Consider the following 19,908-nt stretch of genomic DNA (forward strand, 5'->3'; position numbering starts at 1 on the left):
GGACATGGAAGCAACCTAAGTGTCCATAGACAGATGAATGGATAAAGAAGAAGTGGCACATATATACAATGGAATATTACTCAGCCATAAAAGAAATGAAATTGAGTTATTTGTAGTGAGGTGGATGGACCTAGAGTCTGTCATACAGAGTGAAGTATGTCAGAAAGAGAAAAACAAATACTGTATGCTAACACATATATATGGAATCTAAAAACAAACAAACGAACAAAATTCTTCTGATGAACCTAGGGGCAGGACAGGAATAAAGATGCAGATGTAGAGAATGGACTTGAGGACACGGGGAGGGGGAAGGGTAAGCTTGGGCGAAGTGAGAGAGTGGCATTGACATACATACATTACCAAATGTAAAATAGATAGCTAGTGGGAAGCAGCCGCATAGCACAGGGAGATCAGCTCGGTGCTTTGTGTCCACCTAGAGTGGTGGGATAGGGAGGGTGGGAGGGAGACGCAAGAGGTAGGAGATATGGGGATATATGTGTATGTATAGCTGATTCATTTTGTTATAAAGCAGAAACTAACACACCATTGTAAAGCAATTATACTCCAATAAAGATGTGAAAAAACAAAAAACAAAATCTGTATGTCAGTAAATAAGTTTGGGTAATCTGGAAAAAAAAAAGACACAAGAGGGGGAGGGGAGTGGGGGGCTGGACTGGGAGTTTGGGGTTAGTAGATACAAACTATTATATACAGAGTGGATGGACAACAAGGTCCTACTGTAGAGCACAGGGAACTATATTCAATGTCCTGGGATAAACCATAATGGAAAAGAATATTAAAAAAAATGTGTGTGTGTGTGTATTTATATATGTATGTATGCATATATATATATGAATCACTTTGCCGTACAGCAGAAATTAACGCAGCATTGCAAATCAGCTGTACTTCAGTTTTAAAAAGTAAAATAAAATAAAGCTGATGGTGAAAGGACACAAGAAGACTGCAAGGCAGGGCACCCAGGATGTCTAGATCAAGATATCAAGAACTTTTCTCCTCCCTGCTTTTCCTTTTCTTTATCCTGTGTGTGCTTGTCCTCTGGGACATCTGATAGTGTATTTGGGTCGCTTTGTCAGCCTCACCCGTTCTAGCTGTGCCTGAGCAGAGTTCACTGGGCTGTTAGAAAGGTTTTTTCGAATTCTCTTCCTATTCATCTTTTTGCAGAAAGTTCCTTACTTTCTTGATCCTTATTGAAACTCTCTTGCTACTTGTCTGTCTTGTAAGTGTACTACATGCAGGGTGTCCCGACTTGTCACATGGGAATGCAACTTTTATTTCCTTCAGAGAGCTATTTAGAGACAGAGGTGGAATGAAAACAGGGTTTCTGGGGGGAAGAGGGGTATCAGTTCAACCTCTTTCCTTTGTTTGCAGAAAGTCTTGGCAAGTTACGTTAGCTCAGTGAGCTTCTGCTGCTTCTCTTTAAAATGGAGACAATAAAACCCACCTCAGAGATCTGGGACTTAAATAAGATAATATGTGAGACTCACTCAGCCAACATGGGTGGTCAGTAAGGGAGCTATAGTGGTCATCCTCATTTGAAACCCAATTCCTGTCGTTGAACTGTGCTAGTAATTGCTTGTATTCCTTGCCTTAGTCATTTAGGACCTTGACTGCATGCCTATTATGTGGCTGGTTCTAGACCCTGGAGATATAATGGTGGATGGGACAGATCCACAAAAGACGCTTCCACCGCGGAACTTGTATTCTAGGGGTGGAGACAGACAAACAAGAAGGAAACAAAGAAATGTCTCCTTGGGGAGAGTACTGTAATGTATGCAGTGGAGAAGAAGAACCAGAGAAGGAGTGACAGAGACCAGGGCTGACAGACGGGCAGAGATGGGGTTTCAGAGACTGGTGTACAGAGTCTTCTCTGAGGATTGGTACTCAAGCAGGTTTCCCACTTAAGATCGTGAAAGCCAGCAGCAAGTGCAGAGGCCCCAGGGTGGCACAGTGCTCGGTATATTCGAGAACATCTGGAGGGCCAGTGTGGTGGCTGCAGAGGGAATGGAGGAACATTCTAAGGTCAGAAAGATAACCCCGGTCAAGGTTTTGTTGGGCCATGTAACCCACGGTAAGGTGTTTGGGTTTTGTGTTTAGTTTGATGGGAAGCCATCCAAGGGATGGTTTGAGCAGGGTGGTGGTGGGGTCTGAGGACCATTTTTAAGTGTCATCTGGCTGCTGAGTGGTGAGTAGACTGAAGCAGGGTGGCCTGGTGTAGGTGGCTATTGCATGAGTCCAGGTGGGAAATGGTGGGACCTGGGCTGGCGTGGTGGTGCTGCGAGTTTGGATTCGGGGTATACTTTGAAGGCAGAGCCAACATTCAGATATGTTGCTAACGCAGCGTACGTGGGAGGTGAGGGAAGAAATTCAAGGATGAGTCCTGGGTTTCTGACCTGTGCATTGGGAACAACTTTGATGCCGTTGGCTGAAGGGGGGAGAGGAAGGTTTAGGAAGGGCTGTTGTTTGGATGTGAGGACATCACGTAACTCCTGAGTCGTCATCTCTTTCCGCAGTTGGGGACACGTGAGAATGCTCATTGCTTACAGACCTGGTGCTGGGCTCTCGGGAAACAAAAGTGACCCAGCGTGGTCCCTGCCTTCCCTGGCACGGCGTCTGCCCCGAACAGGTGCTGAGGGGATGGAAGTCCCAGTGCCAAGCAGTTTGCATGAACAGCTGCTACAAACGTAGTAAGAGCCATCACCTTAGATCCATGGTGGGAGGTTACAGGAAATCCAGTTATGGGGAGAGGAGTGGAGCGGCCAACCCACCCTGGGCAGATTGGAGAAGGGTTCCTCGAAGGGAATTTTGACCCAAATATTGGAGAAGCAGTGGTCATTCACCAGGTGATAAGTCCTGCAAAGGGAATGGCACAAATACTTAATGCTTATTCCAATTGCTGGTCATGCCAGCCAGGATCTTAGCATAGGGCTGCCATGTGTAAAGGCTTTGGGAATACTGGATGGTGAAGATCACTGGTTCTCGAGGTGCTCTTCAGGGCCAAAAGATGGAGTCAGAAAGTGCAGGAGACTTCAAGAGCAGTTCCAGAAAGTCTAGAAAGCCTCGAATAAGGGTTTTCTCTTGACAGATCTGTTCTGATGTCTTGACACGGCCTCTGAGGCCAGTCACATTAGTACAGCCTCAGGTGGGCCTCTGGCCTGCAAGGGACTCTTCTCTTCAGGGCCAGGAATTGGGATCTGGTACTGAAGCGTTCCCATCCTGGCATCCTTTGGGTCCTTTCTAAGTCCTCCCTGTACCCAAGCCCATGCTTCCTTTCAACTTGCTGAGGAAAATCCTGGGTTTGCCTCACAGCGGAGCTGAGTTGAGGGTCCTTAGTTTTATTCTTTTTGCTTCTGTGATAAGGTTGGAAGCACCTTATAGAAAAATCTTCCATCATCCCTGGAGTAGGACTTGGAAGAAAATAACCATCTGTCAAAAGTAGAGATGGCAGGTTTTGCTTAATAGGTATGAGCATGATATTTTACCCAAACATCTATTTTGCTCTTGGTAACGTCTTATCTTTGCCAAGTGCCCATCCTGAAAAATGCTATTTCTGTCAAGCTGAGCTCCTGATAAAAATCTTCTATCTACCCCACCCCCGCCCCGCCCCCAGTCTATCCTGATAAAACCTCCTTCTTCATTTCTGATTTCCTCCCAAGGGATGGTTTGGATTTGTCAGGAAAGGGTGAAAAAAGGATGATAAGGGTTTTTCTTTTCTTCTTCTTTCTTAAAATTTTGTTTCCATATAGATGCTCATGGCAATTGGAATGTAATTTTGAGTAAGTCAAGCTGATAAGGAGTGGAGGCGTTGGAGACTGCGAAGAAAGGAAAAGGAGAGAAAAGGAGAGCAGTCATTTATAGGCAAGAGCATGTTCAGTCAGGCTGTTGGTTGTTTTCTCTTGTTTTTCATTTACAATTGAGCCGAGGATGGTAACACTGATTTAGGTGACGTGGCAGTTTACAGGCAGGGGATGCTGTTGAAGGAATCAGCCACATTCACAAAAACACTTGCTTCCTGTTCTCTTTGAAATATGTAGGAATATTCTTTATGGCAGCTACTTGTGCTGGTGGTTGGCTCTGTAGCCATTACTGACTTTAACCAGTGCAAATCAAGCGTCCTGCTTGTCTTTGATAACTCTTTCCACTAATCTCCTTTCCAACTCCTTTTTTTCAGTATCTCATCAGGTCTAACTGTACCATGGACATTGCAGGCCAGACTCGGGTTCTCCTGATGTAGTGCAGCCTGCATGAGGTTTGCACAAAGGGCAGAGGCTTTGTCTCAAAGCCAGTTCAGTGTAGAGGAGATGAGGTGTGTCAGAAGGCCCAAAAAATCTGATGCAAATCAAGCCAGTCCTCACTGACACGGGACCTCCTGAAATACCAGAAGTGGGAGAAGGGATTTTTTCCCCTAGGTTAATCCTCACTTAAATGCAGCCCAGAGAAAGAGAGCTTTTGCTCAGATGGGCCTGTGCCTAATTTCAGATGCGGTGGTGGATAAGCACACTGACCGCCATCACTGACGTAGAGCATGAAGGCTCCTCTCTCGCTTTCTAGTCATGCTTTGCACTCAGTTTTCCTCTTTTACCCCTGGGACATTCATGAAGGTACCATCCTCCAAAAGCAGGAGAATCTCCAAGCCTGAGGGTACTGTTTGGTGGTCCCCCTTCCTCCCTAGATGAGCAGAGCGCCATCGTTCAAGTCTGACACAGTCCAATGAAAGAGGCACTCAGGATGCAAGGCAGTCGTTCTTTTGGGTCCTTTTTGCAAGAGTCCCTAACTCTTTTCCCTAGATCTGAATTCCGCTCTGGCACTTCACCCCTGAAATGAGATGATCTAGGAGCCCTGGGGAGGAGAAGGGAACAGAGTGGATGGGCCAGGGCTTTGCTGATTCGTCTGGAGTCCCGAAGCATCTGCTGCATGCCATTGAAATCTTCCATCCCTCTGTAATCCAAACCAGACATTGTTGTCAATACTCCCCATTAAAATTCTTTTCTTAAATTTAATTTAATTTTTAAAATTCTTTTAAAATGTTTTTTGATAAATAAATATAGCCACCAAGTATGACAGTGTGGGGCTTATGGAACGTATGGGTTCACATTTTTAGAAGAGGACAGTTTTCAGTATCCTTAGTGCGACGAACGTTAAGATTTTAAAACCTTGATAAAGAGTCATCCCATGTAGCTTTATTGATGTGAACAAGATTTTAGTTACCAAAAACAAAACAAAACAAAAAAAAAGAAACCTCATTAAAAAATTTTTACTGTAAAATATGATTCTCCCCAACATATATGATTTGCCACTCTTGGAACATATTAGTGGGATTTTATAAGGGCTATGAATATTTCATATAAAATAACACACATATTGCTAAGGTTAAAAAAATAGATCAGTGGAAAAATATGAAGTCATATATCTTGAGTGCTGCCGAAGAGAAAATGAAGGAGAAATTCTAGAATATTTCTGAGTCTGATTCTACAGTCAAGGGTCATGTTGGTGACTTGGGGATGCCCAGTTCATGTTTTACAAAGGATAAAATCATCTTGCTCATTTTATTTTTGATGTCTTTCCTAATAAAGGGAACTGTTTCCAACTATTGCAGGTGAATGGAATATGTCTCAAGAGACTCTGGGAGGGGAAACGCCACTTTCTCAAACTCAGCCGTTGGAGACCACCAGTAAAGCTTGGGTGTCTTTGAGGCTATGCAAAAAGTGATTGAAATTAACTCAGTAAGGGCAGAGAGTGAGCAAAGGTGATTGGAATATGAATTTATTTTGCTCTCACACACTGGTTGATTCTCCAGATTGGAATAAACATCACATTTTCTGGAATGCACTGTATTCTTCCCTCCAATAGTTGTTTCTAAACCACCTGGTGATCTAAGAACCCAACTCTGCTGTCATGTCATTCAATTATATTAAAAAATAGAGCACTAAATACATTATCCTTTGTCTTGTTCGGTGACGATTTGAATGCTACCAACAAAGTCTTTCTGTTAATACTTAGATTCCTTGGACATCAAAGAGAAATAAGATGGGCCAGATTTAGAAGTGGAAAGATTCAGTTACTCTGCTGTGAGAACCAACTGCCTCAGACTTTCAGAACTTAGGATATTTGGCCAAAAACATTTGAAGCTTTGAAATCACTGATCCTAAAGTTTCAAGGGGCAAACCACTGACATCGTTGCTTATTAGGACACTCTTAAGCGCTTCTCGCCAAAACCCAGCTATGGATACAGCAAATCGGTGCTAAAAATGTCTTCATTTTCTTGACTTAATGAAGCTCTTTAAGACAAAGTTCTGCAAAATAATTTCATGGAGGAAAAGAAGTCAAGCTGCTTTTACCCTATTATGATGAGACAAATCTAGGCTTCTTTTCCTGGCCTGCTGGTTGCTGATTCTTTTCAGAAGCTTGCCGGGAGCTCTGTTGTGTTTGGTCTTTGCCAAAAGTGCTCTAAGGTCTTTGCTGGAACTCAACTTTGCTTTGGTTGCCAAAGATGATTCCAGGAAATGACTCTGGGGCATTTTGGGGTAAAAACGTTCCCTGTTTATCCCGTAACAAGCAAACAGCCTTTTCATGTCATCACTCCCTTTTTCCTCCTCTGGGCAAATCTGGTTCCACCATTCCGGAACTTGGGAAAATGGCCCCACCCAGACCTGTGTCTTACTCTGAACCTGTAACCTACCAAGAGTGACAGCTGAGCCTCTGATGTGTCAGTAGGCTCAGCTGTCACGTGGAGATCCAGTGATCACAATTTAAAAGCAGTTTTTAAATGTGAGATTTTAAAGATTGAACTGAGTTTTCTAAATTTTTCTAAAATGACTTTGGCCACAATATTTAATTTAGTTTGCAATTTCAAAATGCATTGAAGGAGGGTGCGAAGTTTTTATGTTGATTGCAAGGAAGGCATTGTGCTTTTTAAAATTACAAAATGCTTACTTAATGAACGCAACCTTACGTGGAAGGCGAGAAATTGGAGTAAATCATTGGAATGAAGTGACATCTTGGTCATAGAGGGCGGAGTCTGGAACCAGGGAAGCTGGCAGGTCTGGCAACTGCAATAGTAGAACCCTGCTTTGGGAAGAGCTCTCATCCTGGAAGGAAGGGGGATTGATCGCAGCAAAACAGCCCCAAGCGTGGAGGAGCTAGAATGCCGGGCAGCCTAGGTTATGGGAAATCAGGAAGGCCCTGGGTTACATGATGGGAGCTATTCTAAGAAAACAGTAGAGACTGGAGCAAGGGCAGTACCGGAATTAAGTGCGACAGTGCTGCTAAGACGTCTTTGCATCGGGACCCATTCCTTAAGTTTGTCTTAAGGAGCAAACAGTGGCAAATGGGGTTTATGGTGTCTCAGCCTGAGGATTGGGGGAAATGCCTAAGCCAGGGTTTCTCAACCTTGACTACACATGAGAACACGGGAGGGTGGCTGCTTTTTATAATGCTCATAACTAGACCGTAACCTCCAGAGATTCTGAGCTAATTAATCTGGGTTTTTTTTTTTTTTTTTTTTTTTTTTTTAAGTTTCCCAAGGGATTGTAATGGTAGCCAGGATTGAGAACCACTGGCTAAGGGACCAGGAGATGAAGCAGAAGCAACAAGAAAACTAGATTGGACTTATTTGGAGAGGGGCAGATAGGAGACATTGTGGTTTGGGGCAAATAGAGAAATTGATCTGGAGCCAATGAACCTGAGTTCAAGTCTTTCCCTTTGCCATCTGTTGCTGGGATGACATTGAACAGGTTAAGTCATGTGTCTATTTCTTTTTTTTTTTTTTTTTTTCCATTTGTCAAATAGGGTTAGTGAGAACACCCACTTCATTAAAGTGTTGTATAAATTAAAGTGAGATGACACAGCCTCTAAGCACTGGACATATACTCAGTAGGAAGTGACCAAGTCTTTGTTGAATTTTATAGATGACCTTGAAGCAGATGGAGAGGCTTCTGTACATTGTCAAACTGCAAAATGTGGGAATAGGGTTTTCATTAAGAACATCCCTGGCACCTGTGAGTAAGGCTGGCAGGAACAGAGGGAGATTGGAAGTGGGGAGACAAACCGAGGAGACCAATGTTCTAGAACAAAGATCCACAAACTAGGGCTTGCAGGCCAAATCTGGCCCAGCACTTGTTTTTGTAAATAAAGTTTTATTGGAACATGGCCATGCTCGTGTGTTAGGAATTTCTGTGGCTGCTTTTGTGCTGCAAAGCCAGAGTTGGGTCCTTGCAACAGAGACTGCATGGCCTACAGAGTAAAACATATTTACTCTCCGGGCATTTACAGAAGAAGTTTGATGACCCCTGTTTTAGGATAAGATTAAAAGGCTGGGTTTGAGATGGAATGTTTGAAATAGAATGAGAAGGGCTTCAAACATCAGGGGAATTGGCAGGCCCTGGTGACAGATTGTACATAGGGGGATTTTGCCGTATAAAGGTTAGGGATGCAGTGTCTTCATCGTGGGTAGAATGATGCAGGGGGACAGCCTTCCTGGAATCTGGGCGTGAGTGCAGGATTGTGGTGTCCTTGGCCAGAAAGATCTAGGACTGTCGCCACTGGAAGGGGCTGGTATGTGCCCCCAGCGTGGCGGTCTCAGGGTGGGGTCCTTGCCTCCATTAATGAGCCTCCCAGTTCTGTCTGCAATGGTGGCCATCACAGTGTGAAACGCCAGTACTCCAGAGAGAGTCATGCACACAGACTGATTCAGATCATCACTTAGGACGTTTCGGATGCCAAGTCCCTAATCTCTGTCACCGTACTGCATGGAGGTTGATTTTCAATTTACCTTTTTTGTTCTGAATCTTAGCTGTTTTGATTCTTAATTCAGAGTATTCATCTCAAGTGGATTCAGAGATTCAAATCTGATGATAAATTCATGTTTGTTGAGAAGTTTGGGAGGGAGGAGGAAGATGTTGTCAACTGAGATTTTGAATAATGTCTTGTTTGACATTTTAAACTCAAAGTGGGCTGAACTGTAGATCAACACATATAGGCATTATGTGACAGAGATGCACCTTGTGTACAAATACAGTGCAGATCTGGGGAAAAAAAAGAAAAAAGAAACCTGGAAGGAAAGGTAATAGAAAAGCAAAGGTCAGAGGGACTTACAAATGAAGGATCCTATTCACTGTTGTCTTTATGTGTCCTGCCTCTGGGTTAGGATGGGTGGAAAGGGGAAATTTGAGTATCTACTCTGATTAGGCCTGATGCTAGGTAATAATGTACACACACCCCTGTCTCCCATTTTACATATGGGGACAGCGAGTCACAGAAGTTAAGTACTTTGCCTAAGGTTAATTATTAGTAGGTGGCAGAACCATAATTCAAACTCGGCTCTTTCTTATTCCAAATCCCATGCTTTTATGACTAGATTTGATTTGTTTGCTTTTCTTGGTTATCTCTCCCTCTTCCCCCAGCAATTAACCTTATAATGAGGTCACTTTGTAAGTACAGTTGATCCTTGAATAACGCAGGTTTGAACTGCATGGGTCCACTGCATGCAGATTTTTTTCAATTAATACGTATACTGTATGATCTGTAGTCGGTTGAATCAGTAGATGTGGAACCACAGACATCAAGGACCAACTCTAAAGTTATATACGTGGATTTTCAGCTGCGTAGGGGATCCATGCCTCTAGCCCCCAGGTTGTTCAAAGTTCAAGGGAACTGGTAGTTGAAGATTTGCTAGATCTATTTTTCTCATGCCTTTTTTTTTTTTTTTTAAGTTCTAGATGCCAGTCCTTCCCTTCATCCTTTCTTGAAATGCTTGTTAAGCGCAGGCAGCGTGCCAGGCCCTGAGGACGGAGAGGCTGGGTACCGGGCAGTGGTACTCAGTGTGACCTACAGAGTGTTTTTGGTCTCTGTACTAGTTAGGGTTGTTCAGAGAGACAGACAAATAGGGTGTGTGTGTGTGTGTGTGTGTGTGTGTGTGTGTGTGTGTGTAAAGAAATTTATTATAAATAATTGGCTCATGCAATTATAGAGATGGTCAAGTCCCATATCTGCAGGGTCAGTTTGCAAGCTGGAAACCCAGGGGAACCGATGATGTAATTCTAGTTGAAGGTTGGCAGGCTCGAGACCCAGGAAGAGCCAGTGTTTCAGTTCAAGTCCAAAGGCAGGGGAAACAAAACAATGTCCCAGCTCGGAGGTTGTCAGGCAAGAGGAATTCTCCCTTCCTAGTGGGGGAAGGGTCAGCCTTTTTGTTCTATTCAGGCCTTTGAGTGTTTGGATGAGGCCCACCACATTAGGGAAGGCAATCAGCTTTACCCACTCTACTGATTCAAATGTTAATCTCATCCCAAAACACCCAGAATAAGTTTGACCCCATATCTGGACACCCCATGACCCGGTCAAGTTGACACATAAAATGAACCATCACAGCCCCCAGACTGTTACTGGTCTTCAACAAGGTAAGTATGGAAGTTGGGGGCAGGCATGTTGAGAGCAATTGGACGTGCGTCAGGCATGCGATCAGTGGACCTTGTCTTGATGACTAGGGTGTGGACCAGTTTGTTGAATTCAAGTGAAGAATTGCATGTAGGGTAAGCTATGTATTAGGCATGTGTATTGGGCCAGCATTTTATCCAAGATGGATTGGAGGGAAAAGCTTCACTACTGCCAGTTTGAGAAATAACTGCTGTGGGTTCAGTGGTTTCCATAGGCGATAAAGTCCCACGTGATGGGCTTTATAATGACGACCTAGACACAAAGAAAGAGGAGTGTTCCTGGGAGAGACCAGGGCCCAGAAGGCGTCACAGAGATGTGCAGACCACTTTGAAGAGGGCAGGCCTTGCACTGTCCTAACCCTCCCCCCACTACATCCCCCCCAGAGGGTTAGGAAAAGCAGGCAAAAAGGGGTCAGGAGCCAGAGAGATGTGTAGTCCAGGAACAAAAGCAGTAGGCAGGCTGAATGAGCTGTGAACATGGCAGGGCAATGGGCCCCACTGTCCTGACTTCCGGCCACGCAGCACTGGATGTGTCGGCTGGGTGAGAGATGCAGGGTCCATCTGTACACGAGCCCATGGAAAGTTAGAGCCGAGAGGTGCCCGTCTCCAGGACACTCCCTTTCAGGAAGAGAAAGAGGAAGGGGCCAGCTCAAGATGATTCACCTTTCAAACACACACACAAACTAGCAGTTCCAATTCTGCTGTTTATTGAGCCCTTCTTACATGCCAAGCACCAGGCACAGTATAGCATGTGGCATTTTCCAATGTCTGCTCCCCTCCTTGAGGCCTGGCTTTTACTATTTTATGTGTCTTCATTGGTGACTAGTCTGTGGAGTTTTAAGGTAGAGAAAACACCTGCAGGTCTTTGAGAGCTAAGTTTGGTCAAAACCAGTTGGGATCTAAAGCAGGAAATGGACACAGGATACTGAGAGCATTTTCCCCCTCACTACCCTGGAATTAGGATTGCTTAGGGATTACATAATTATGCCTTTAGAGGCATGTCATCAAAGAATTAGAAATAAGTAAACTGGGGGGCTTTTGGGAGAGCTAGAGGAAGTGACCGGACCCCCATGGGAAGCCTGCCTGCTTCTCCATTTAGCCTCTGGGTGAACTTTGACCTGCCTAAGGCTGAAGGAAAGAATGTTCAGAGATGCCACATATCAAAGTAAGTGAAGGTTTGTTGGCCACTTTCTCCCACGTGCCACTCAGAGAACAGCCGGTGTTCAGAAAATGGACAGCCCTCAACACCCTAATTTACATCAACTCATCTTGCCCGTAATATCACCTGTCTGCACCCCTACCCCCCGACTTGGACAGGGGTTGCAGGAACTAATTGACACCAAATACCTTCCAATGAGAGTTCAAGTGGTTGGTATTTCAGTATCTTACTTAAGCCTCCCCCATCACCCTTGCAAGGTTAGCATTTCTACTTGCATTTCAGAGAAGGGAAAACCATAAAAAAAGCATAAAAAGCTCATAGCATTTAATCCCTCCAAAGAACAAATTCAGAGTTCCCATTTGTTGTATATTTTCCAGAGCTTCTGGGATCCTGGTGGGCTTCCAGAGCTTCCTGGGTTCCTTCCCAAAAGTGCCAAGGTCCTTTCAGAAGAAAGAAGACCCCCTCAAGCCCCAGAGCAACTGTACCTCCAACTCGGGCCATACATGCAGGAGTTTGGCCACGTGCAGTCACAGAGACCTTGTTTCCAGTCACCACAAGGGGAGCACGGCTTAAGCTTGTAGAGGCTCAGTTTCCTCATCTGTAATGGGGACACCGATTGCCACCTGCTTGTGCTGTGATAACCCAAGACATTATCAGCGTGAACTACCCAGCCCCTGCACAGAGCCATAGCAGGTGCAAAGTGTAACTGCCCTGCCCACTGATGGAAGCTTAGATGATTGTCCTCCCCACCCCTGCTTGAAGGGTCAGTGTTGGCTGAGAAAACACAATTGCTGTGACTCCCTTCTCTTTTTCATTCGCAGTGGAACTAATTTGGTTTTACCAAACAAGGAGACAGGTGTCAAAAGCCTGAGTCAGCTTGTAATCGGCCAGCTTGGTAACAACGCAACCCTAATCAACCTGTGATTTCACATCCCCATACACTCGGCCTTGGCCTTTGGTCTGTGGTCCGGAGCAGTGGAATTCAGCGAGTCGTATTTGCTGTGTTGATAGCAAAGAACCGGGAGCTCAGGCGTTTAACCCTGAGGTGATTGAGAGGGAATAAAGGAGTCCTGTTTGTGAAAACCCAGAGACACATCAAAGAGCCCTGGGCAGAGGCAGGCGAAGTAAGGCAGCACAGGTGAAACTCGCAGGGTGTAATTCATCACATTCTTTGATCCTCAAGTTTTGTGAGTCACAGAGACTCCCTGGGACAGTTTGCAAGCTCGGTGGGGTCTGGGCAGGAAGGAGAAAAACTCCAAGTGTGGAAAAAGAGTGTTTTTTTTAGCAGGAAGCTGAGAGAGGGTAATTTTCTGGAGATGTGATTTTTGCTTGGTCTTCTCTGAGGCGGCTGTGTTGTAGCTGGATCCTGGGATTTCTGTAGCATGAGAAGAGAGGAGGGAGAGTTTTGGGTGTGTCTTGTGTCCCTAGGGCTCCTCAACAGTAAGCGTGCATTGAGCACTTACTGTGTACAAGGCATTATGCTAAATATCCTTGGGAGATGAGGTTTTTACTTTAATAATTTTTAAATCCGTGGCTCTATATGTAGCCTTTTATAAATCTGCATTTAAGGGGAGTGTGTACAGGCTCGGGTATAAGAGAGACCTGGATATGAATTTTGATACCACTGGGTTCTGATTGTGTGACTTTGAGAGACCTACTTGTCTTCTCTGTGTATGATTGTTAAATAGACTGTTTCTGGCCCTCAGTTTCATGATTATGCTCCTACTTTCTTCTTCCTTTTTGCACTTAATTATTTTACTCTCTTGTCATGGACACATGCATCCATCCTTCCAGCATTTATCATATATTATGATATGTTTCCACAAAGATAAGTGAGAGCCAGTTTTTGTCCTCGTTGAATACCCAGTCTTCACAGGAAACATTTAGTAAAACAATTTACCAAATCCAGTGTGGCAGGCACATATTTTTCTTAGTGCTGTGTACGAAATGCTGTTGGAATATGCTGATAGATATTTTATCTGCAAATTGAAGAAGGCTTCCCTTGGGAGGTGATGCTTCTGAAACTGGGTTTTGAAGGATAAATAGGAGTTCACATAGGAAGAACTAAATTAACTTAATCACTATTAATACTTCTTTATTCCTTCTCTTCCTTTTTCCTCTCCTCCACTTCCTCCTACTCCCCGCCCCCATTCTCCTCCTTTCCCTCCTCCTCCTACTTCATATTCATGTTTTATTGCTAACAAGAATATCTACCTGGAAATGTGCCAAGTAGGGAAAAGAAGACAGTGCATTTAATTAGGAAAAATTATATTGTGATTGTCTTCTCTAAACAGCATGTTTTTTTCTTAATTGAAGTATAGTTGATTTACAGTGTTGTGTTAGTTTCTGGTGTACAGCAAGTGATTCAGTTATACATATATATACATACTCTTTTTCATATTCTTTTCCATTATGGTTTATTACAGGATATTGAATATAGTTCCCCATGCTATACAGTAGGACCTTGTTGTTTATTTTATATATAGTAGTTTGAATCTGCCAGTGGCAAACTCCTACTAATTTATACCCCCCCATCCCCTTTGGTAACCATGTTTGTTTTCTATGTCCCTGAGTGTCTTTCTGCTTCATAAATAAGTTTATATGTGTCATATTTTAGATTCCACATATAAGTGACATCATATGGTATTTGTCTTTCTCTTTCTGACTTACTTCACTTAGTATGATCATCTCTAGGTCCATCCATGTTGCTGCAAATGGCATTATTTCATTCTTTTTATGGCTGAGTAATATTCCATTGTGTATATATCCCACATCTTTATCCATTCATCTGTTGATGGACACTTAGCTCTTGGCTGTTGTAAACAGTTAAAACAGCATGTTTTTCATCACCACGGTAAGTCATTCTGTTCTCAACTTTGTTCGCAGTTCAGTCTGGATGCGTGTTTATTTAGAACTCACTTTCCACCCGCTTTCGCTTCTAAATGGGACTGCAAAAGGAGCCCTGGACGTCTGGGGTAGGGGGAGGGGCCCGTGGGGTTCTCTTCGGCCTTAACTCTTCCCGTTCTCTCCGCACCCGCAGATGGGAAGCCGGTGTCGCTGTCTCCGCTGGAGTCCCAGCCTCACAGCCCCCGGTACACGGCGTCCAGCCAGCGGGAGCGCGAGAGCCTGGAGGTGCGCGTGCGCGAGGTGGAGGAGGAGAACCGCGCGCTCCGCCGGCAGCTCAGCCTGGCCCAGGGCCACGGCCCGGCCCACCGGCGCGGCAACCACTCCAAGACCTACTCCATGGAGGAGGGCACCGGCGATAGCGAGAACCTTCGGGCCGGCATCGTGGCAGGCAACAGCTCCGAGTGTGGGCAGCAGCCGGTCGTGGAGAAGTGCGAGGTAAAGAGCACCCGGAACCTTCCAAGGTCCCAGTCCCCACATGGGCCACAGCCACCCCTTGCAAATGCCACCTGGAAGCGTGGCCAGGGGCCTGGAGAGAGCTGGCGTTCTTGGCTCAGGCCTGGGCCTGAATCTGGCTTGGTCATTCACTTTGCTGAATGGCCAGGCAAATCGTTTTAAGCCTCTAAGCCTCAGTTTCCCCACCTGAAAAATGGGCATAAGGAGGCCTGCACCCGCAGAGATATTAAGAGCAGCAAACAGAACCTGCTGCTTGTTTCTTTGCGGCTCATTTTGACACGCTCAGGATTTCTACGCCTAGCTGTCATCCTGGGGGCCCCTGTTACTTAGCTTCCAGGGGGCATGGTGCACCTGGCCTTGAGGCCCTGCTGGGAAGTTCCCCTGGACCTCATTCTCACTTTACACGCAGCTTCTGTAATTCAGAACCAGAGACTTGCTTATCTAAAGCAGTTCTTTGAACTTTTATAGCTTTGTATCATTTTCCCCCTTTTAGAGTACACTGGCTTTCTTAGTAACTCTTTGGTCATTTGGAAAACTTACCCACTCCCTTTCCCTCTTGCCCCTCACCCCACCCCCGGTTCATGCATCCATGCTTATGTGTGCGCTGCATGTGCATGCGCACACACGTGCGTGCACACGCACACACACACACACGCACTTGTTTTCTGCCTCTTCCAGTCCCAGTGGAGAGGAATTAGAACATCCCTGTTAACAGTAAGCCTTTCTGGGACAGACAAACCTGAGTTCATTTCCCAGCTCTGGTGGTTTCTGTTGTGAGTGCTTGAGCAGGTTTCCTAACCCCTCTGAGCTTTAGATATGTCTCATCAATAAACTTTAGAAAGCAATACCTGCTTCCTGCCATATTTGTGAAGAGGAAATGGGACGGCCATATAAAGCCACAAATAGTGTCTGGTATATAGCATATTTTCAATTATGGGTAATTTTTGTTATTTTTAGTTAGATGCAGATATTACCTGCTGTTTGTTTATTCCATTTCCTGGCTACATTCTCAGAATGTTAGACTTCAGATGCCCTGAAGAGAAAACAATTTGCAAACTGTAAGATGCTGTTCACGTGAATGTGGTTTTTAGTGATATTGGTGATACTGTGTAGTATGCCATAAGGGGATATGGGGCTTATTGAGTGATGTAGACTCAGTTCTATGCAAGGTCAGTGATCAGGGAGATTTTAGACTGGAATGGTCAGGGGGAGCCCCTGGATGGGGCTCATGGATTCTCAAGCCTGATTGAAGTGTGGGCTGGTAGAGAGGCGGAGGAAGGTAGATGGAGGACATCCAACAAGGAGTGTATGTGTGAGTAGGAAAAATATGAAGCGAGGCGCTGTCAAGCAGGAAAGGATTCAGAACACAGTGAGTAGGTCGGTCAGGCGAGCACAGAGAACCTGGGCAGGGAAGCGGGTGCTACATTGTCATCATTCATCCAAAAAATATTTACTGAGCCTCTATTATGGGCCTCACACTGTTCTCTGTGCTTGGAAATAACAGTGACTGAAAAAGGGACAAAACTCCCTTTCTTCTGGTTCTTATGTTTTGAGGTGGGAAGTGAGGAAGAGACGATAAACAAAAAGAAATTCCTACTGTTACCAAACCCAGGTTTGGCTGCTCGCTGCTCATAAGCCAATAATTCGAGAGGCAAGTGTCAGTAGAAAGGAAAGGTACTTTAATCAGAAAAGCTGGCAATCTGGGGGGAAGGTGGACTCATGACCTGAGACCAACTCTGAAGATTCTGCTCAGCCATGACAGTTTTTAAAGGGGAAAAAGGGGGAAGAATCTCAGTGAATCACTGAGGCAGGAGGTTGGATTCTGCATCATTCTCCATTGCATGCAGACGGGCTCTTTCTTCAGATGTTACGTTGCCTGCGTGATCTACCTGCAGGATTCTTAGGGGGGCTGTTAGGGGTAGAGAGCTAGTCATTTTTTAACTGCTTAATTCTTCATTCTTCTTTTTATGTAAGAAAAGAATCAACAGGTTAGGCAAGGCGTGGTGTGCATTCAGGAGAGCATAAGTCAGGAGTTAGGTTAAATTGCCTAGTGATCTCATTCCTATAATTAGGTTCTGACTACATGCCAGGCCCAGCCTCATTTAATCTTCCGTAGCCATTGCCAGTGGCCTGTGTAATGGAAGATCTCTGTTTTGCATGTTTTGGGGACTTAGCAACTTTAACAAATTCCCTTGGTCTAGGCTGGTCTGGGATGGGCCCTAATTTGGGGATCTTCTTTCCCTGCCTGGGTGAAGGCTGGTTTGATTTCTTACAGATTCTGTGCTCTCAGGTTATGGTCATGGCATCAGTTTAGAGTGTTGGCTGGCCCAGAGGGAGGAAATTCTTTTCTTTGAGTGTGTTTACATTATTATGACTCAGGCTGACTTAAACCATCAACTACGATCAAGGAGGTGAAAAATAGAAAAGGAAAAGGAAAAAATGGGAGGACACAAGTGTAACAGAGGGAGAAAGCAGAGGATTCCTCTTCCTGCTGTAGTCTGTGTGGCCAGTGTCTTCCCCTACTCAGCTTTCTGAGATACGCACATCCTATTGATATTTTTAAAGAGGGCTTCTGTCCCAAGCGCCCCACCAAATAGTGTGGGCAAAGACCATTGGCTTTCAAAATGGGAGACAGGAGCCCAATTCTGGTTCCCTCCGTACCTTGATGACCATGTGGCACTGAGCAAGTTACATCACTTTTCTGTGTGTTGGCTTCTTCGTTTGTAAGTTATGGATTAAAATCAAGTTCCTGCCTCAAACTATTTCAGTGGTGACAGTGGATATTAGAAATTTAGGCAAACAATAGCATAGTTAGTTGTGTTAGCAGTTGATTTCACTGTGATTTATCAAACAATCCCAAGTTAATGGTAGCTTTGCATCTTATTTCTGTTTACATGTAAGAAGTCTGGAGCTATTGGTGTAGGTATGTTCATGTCTGGATGCAGGCTTCCTTTATCCTTCACCCGGCTGGCTTGACTGGCATTCTCAAGGTCATCTCATGGTCTTTAATGACTATCAGAGCTTCAGCCCTGTCATTCACATTCCAGCTAGCAGGAAAGAAGAAGCATTAAGGTGGGGCATATCAGCTTGCTATAAGAACACGTCTCAGAAATTTCACAATCAGTTCCTTTTAGAACACACTGGCAGAACTTCATTTAGCTGCTACCTTTAGCTGCCACCTAGCTGCAAGGGAGCCTGGAAAAGATAGATTTTCTTCAAAGAAGCCATGTTCTTTGTTAACATTTTGGAGTTTTGCTCCTAGAGAGAATAGATATTATGGTTAACGGTGAATGTTCTCTGTCAAATGAGTAGTTAGCGAACTCGGTTATACATTAGAATTATATACCAAACATGCATATTCATGGGACCCGCCACAGAATCTACTGATCGAGAATCTCTGAGAATAGGGCCCAAAATATAAGTATTACAAATATGTATCCGAGTGATTCTGAGATAGTGGAAACTGTTTGGAAACCACTGCTTAAGGGACAACGAAAATAAATGATGGGGTTCACTTTATCCTGTGCTCTTTGAGAGATAAAGACCTGGAGCTTGTTAATTGTTACTATAACTTATTTTTTAGTCTTTTGCACCTGAGAATTAGGTTTTGCCCATTTGTTTATCTTCTCTTTGTGCGTCTTGATAATGCTATGTCTTAGACCCTTAAAAAGTTATTTTTTGGTGGACTTCACCTGTGATGAACCCCAGGTCCTGTTCGAGGTTCCACAGATGAATTAGAAAGTCCTGACCTGCTGGCATCTTATTTCAGTGTGGTCTACTCTGGGGGCACACGTGCCCTGAGATGCTGGCTTTATACCCATTAGCGGTGTGCTTCTTCGGTTTCCATCGCTTGGCATATTTAAAGATTTTTGGGAAAATGCCATAGAGGCAGATGAGAAATGTCATTCCGTGGAGTCAAAATAGAATCCTCCCTTCATGGGAGCACTCGTGGTTACAAGTGCTGAAGTTGGTCCTGACACCCTGTCAGCGTGCAGGGCCTCGTCACCAAGGACATTGGCATCGTATCTGGTTGTGCTGAAATTTCTCTGGGCTATGACAAGTATTTCTGAAAACCCTTCTGAGATGACGCCCGGGCTGTCAGCTGAGATATTTGGTGATAGAAATCAGGGGCCTTTGCCAGTCCTTGTGCCCTCTTGTCATTTTCTAATGGTGTGGCCTTCAAGTAGCTGCCCATTTTATTCTTGCACATATCTGTTGTCAGGACAAGGCTGCTTCCATGAGGGACTGGTTTCTTTGTGCCTTGGGACTTGGGACAGGATGATCCTCTTTGATCTCCACTTCTGCCTATGTGTGTACAGATGTGTGCTGCGTTTCTCGTTCTGGTCTATTCTGGGAGTCAGCTTATGGTACAGCACAGAAATCACTGAACTGGAGTCCGAATTTCTAACCAGGAATCTTTACTTTGCCATTCACTAGCCATGTGACCTTGGGCAATTCAGTTACCCTCTTGGAGTCTATTTCATTTTCATGAAATGAGAATAATAATGTGTTCTTCCCTATGCAATTGTGAGGATGAAATGAGATAGCAGGTGGGAAACTGACTTTGTATGGGTGTCACATAGCCTTATGGATATTCCAGTTCTCAATTGCTGCCTAACAAATCCCCTAAAACGTAATGGCTTGAAACAATGCCAATCATTTTATTAGCTCTCCTGGTCTCTGTGGGTCAGGGATCTGAGAAGGGCTTAGCTGAGTGGTTCTGGTCTTGGGGGGTGGTGGGTGGGGGACTCATGCAATTACTTGGTGGCTGGAGCTGGAATGGTGAGGACTGGAACAGTGGGTGCTGGCCCAGCATCTCTCTTCCCTGTTGTGGACTCAGGGTCTCTCCATGTGGTCTCTCTCTATGGCTAGTTTGGGCTTCCTCACAACATGGCGGCTCCAGAACAGTCACCTGCTTCCATGGCAGCCGATGGCTTTAAG

General features: G+C 44.8%; 1 protein-coding gene across 4 annotated transcripts in view; it reads left to right on the plus strand.

The window, feature by feature from the left end:
- LARGE1 (LARGE xylosyl- and glucuronyltransferase 1) overlaps window positions 1-19,908 on the plus strand; it is a 604,481-nt gene that overhangs the window by 262,637 nt on the left and 321,936 nt on the right. For all 4 annotated transcript variants that reach the window (XM_007165714.3, XM_057556600.1, XM_057556598.1 and 1 more), the window contains exon 3: window positions 14,648-14,949. In XM_007165714.3, the coding sequence (XP_007165776.2) occupies window positions 14,648-14,949 (302 nt within the window). The remainder of the gene's footprint in view (window positions 1-14,647; window positions 14,950-19,908) is intronic.

This window comes from Balaenoptera acutorostrata, chromosome 11, assembly GCF_949987535.1.
Source record: "Balaenoptera acutorostrata chromosome 11, mBalAcu1.1, whole genome shotgun sequence".
In the NCBI taxonomy this organism is placed as follows: Eukaryota; Metazoa; Chordata; class Mammalia; order Artiodactyla; family Balaenopteridae; genus Balaenoptera; species Balaenoptera acutorostrata.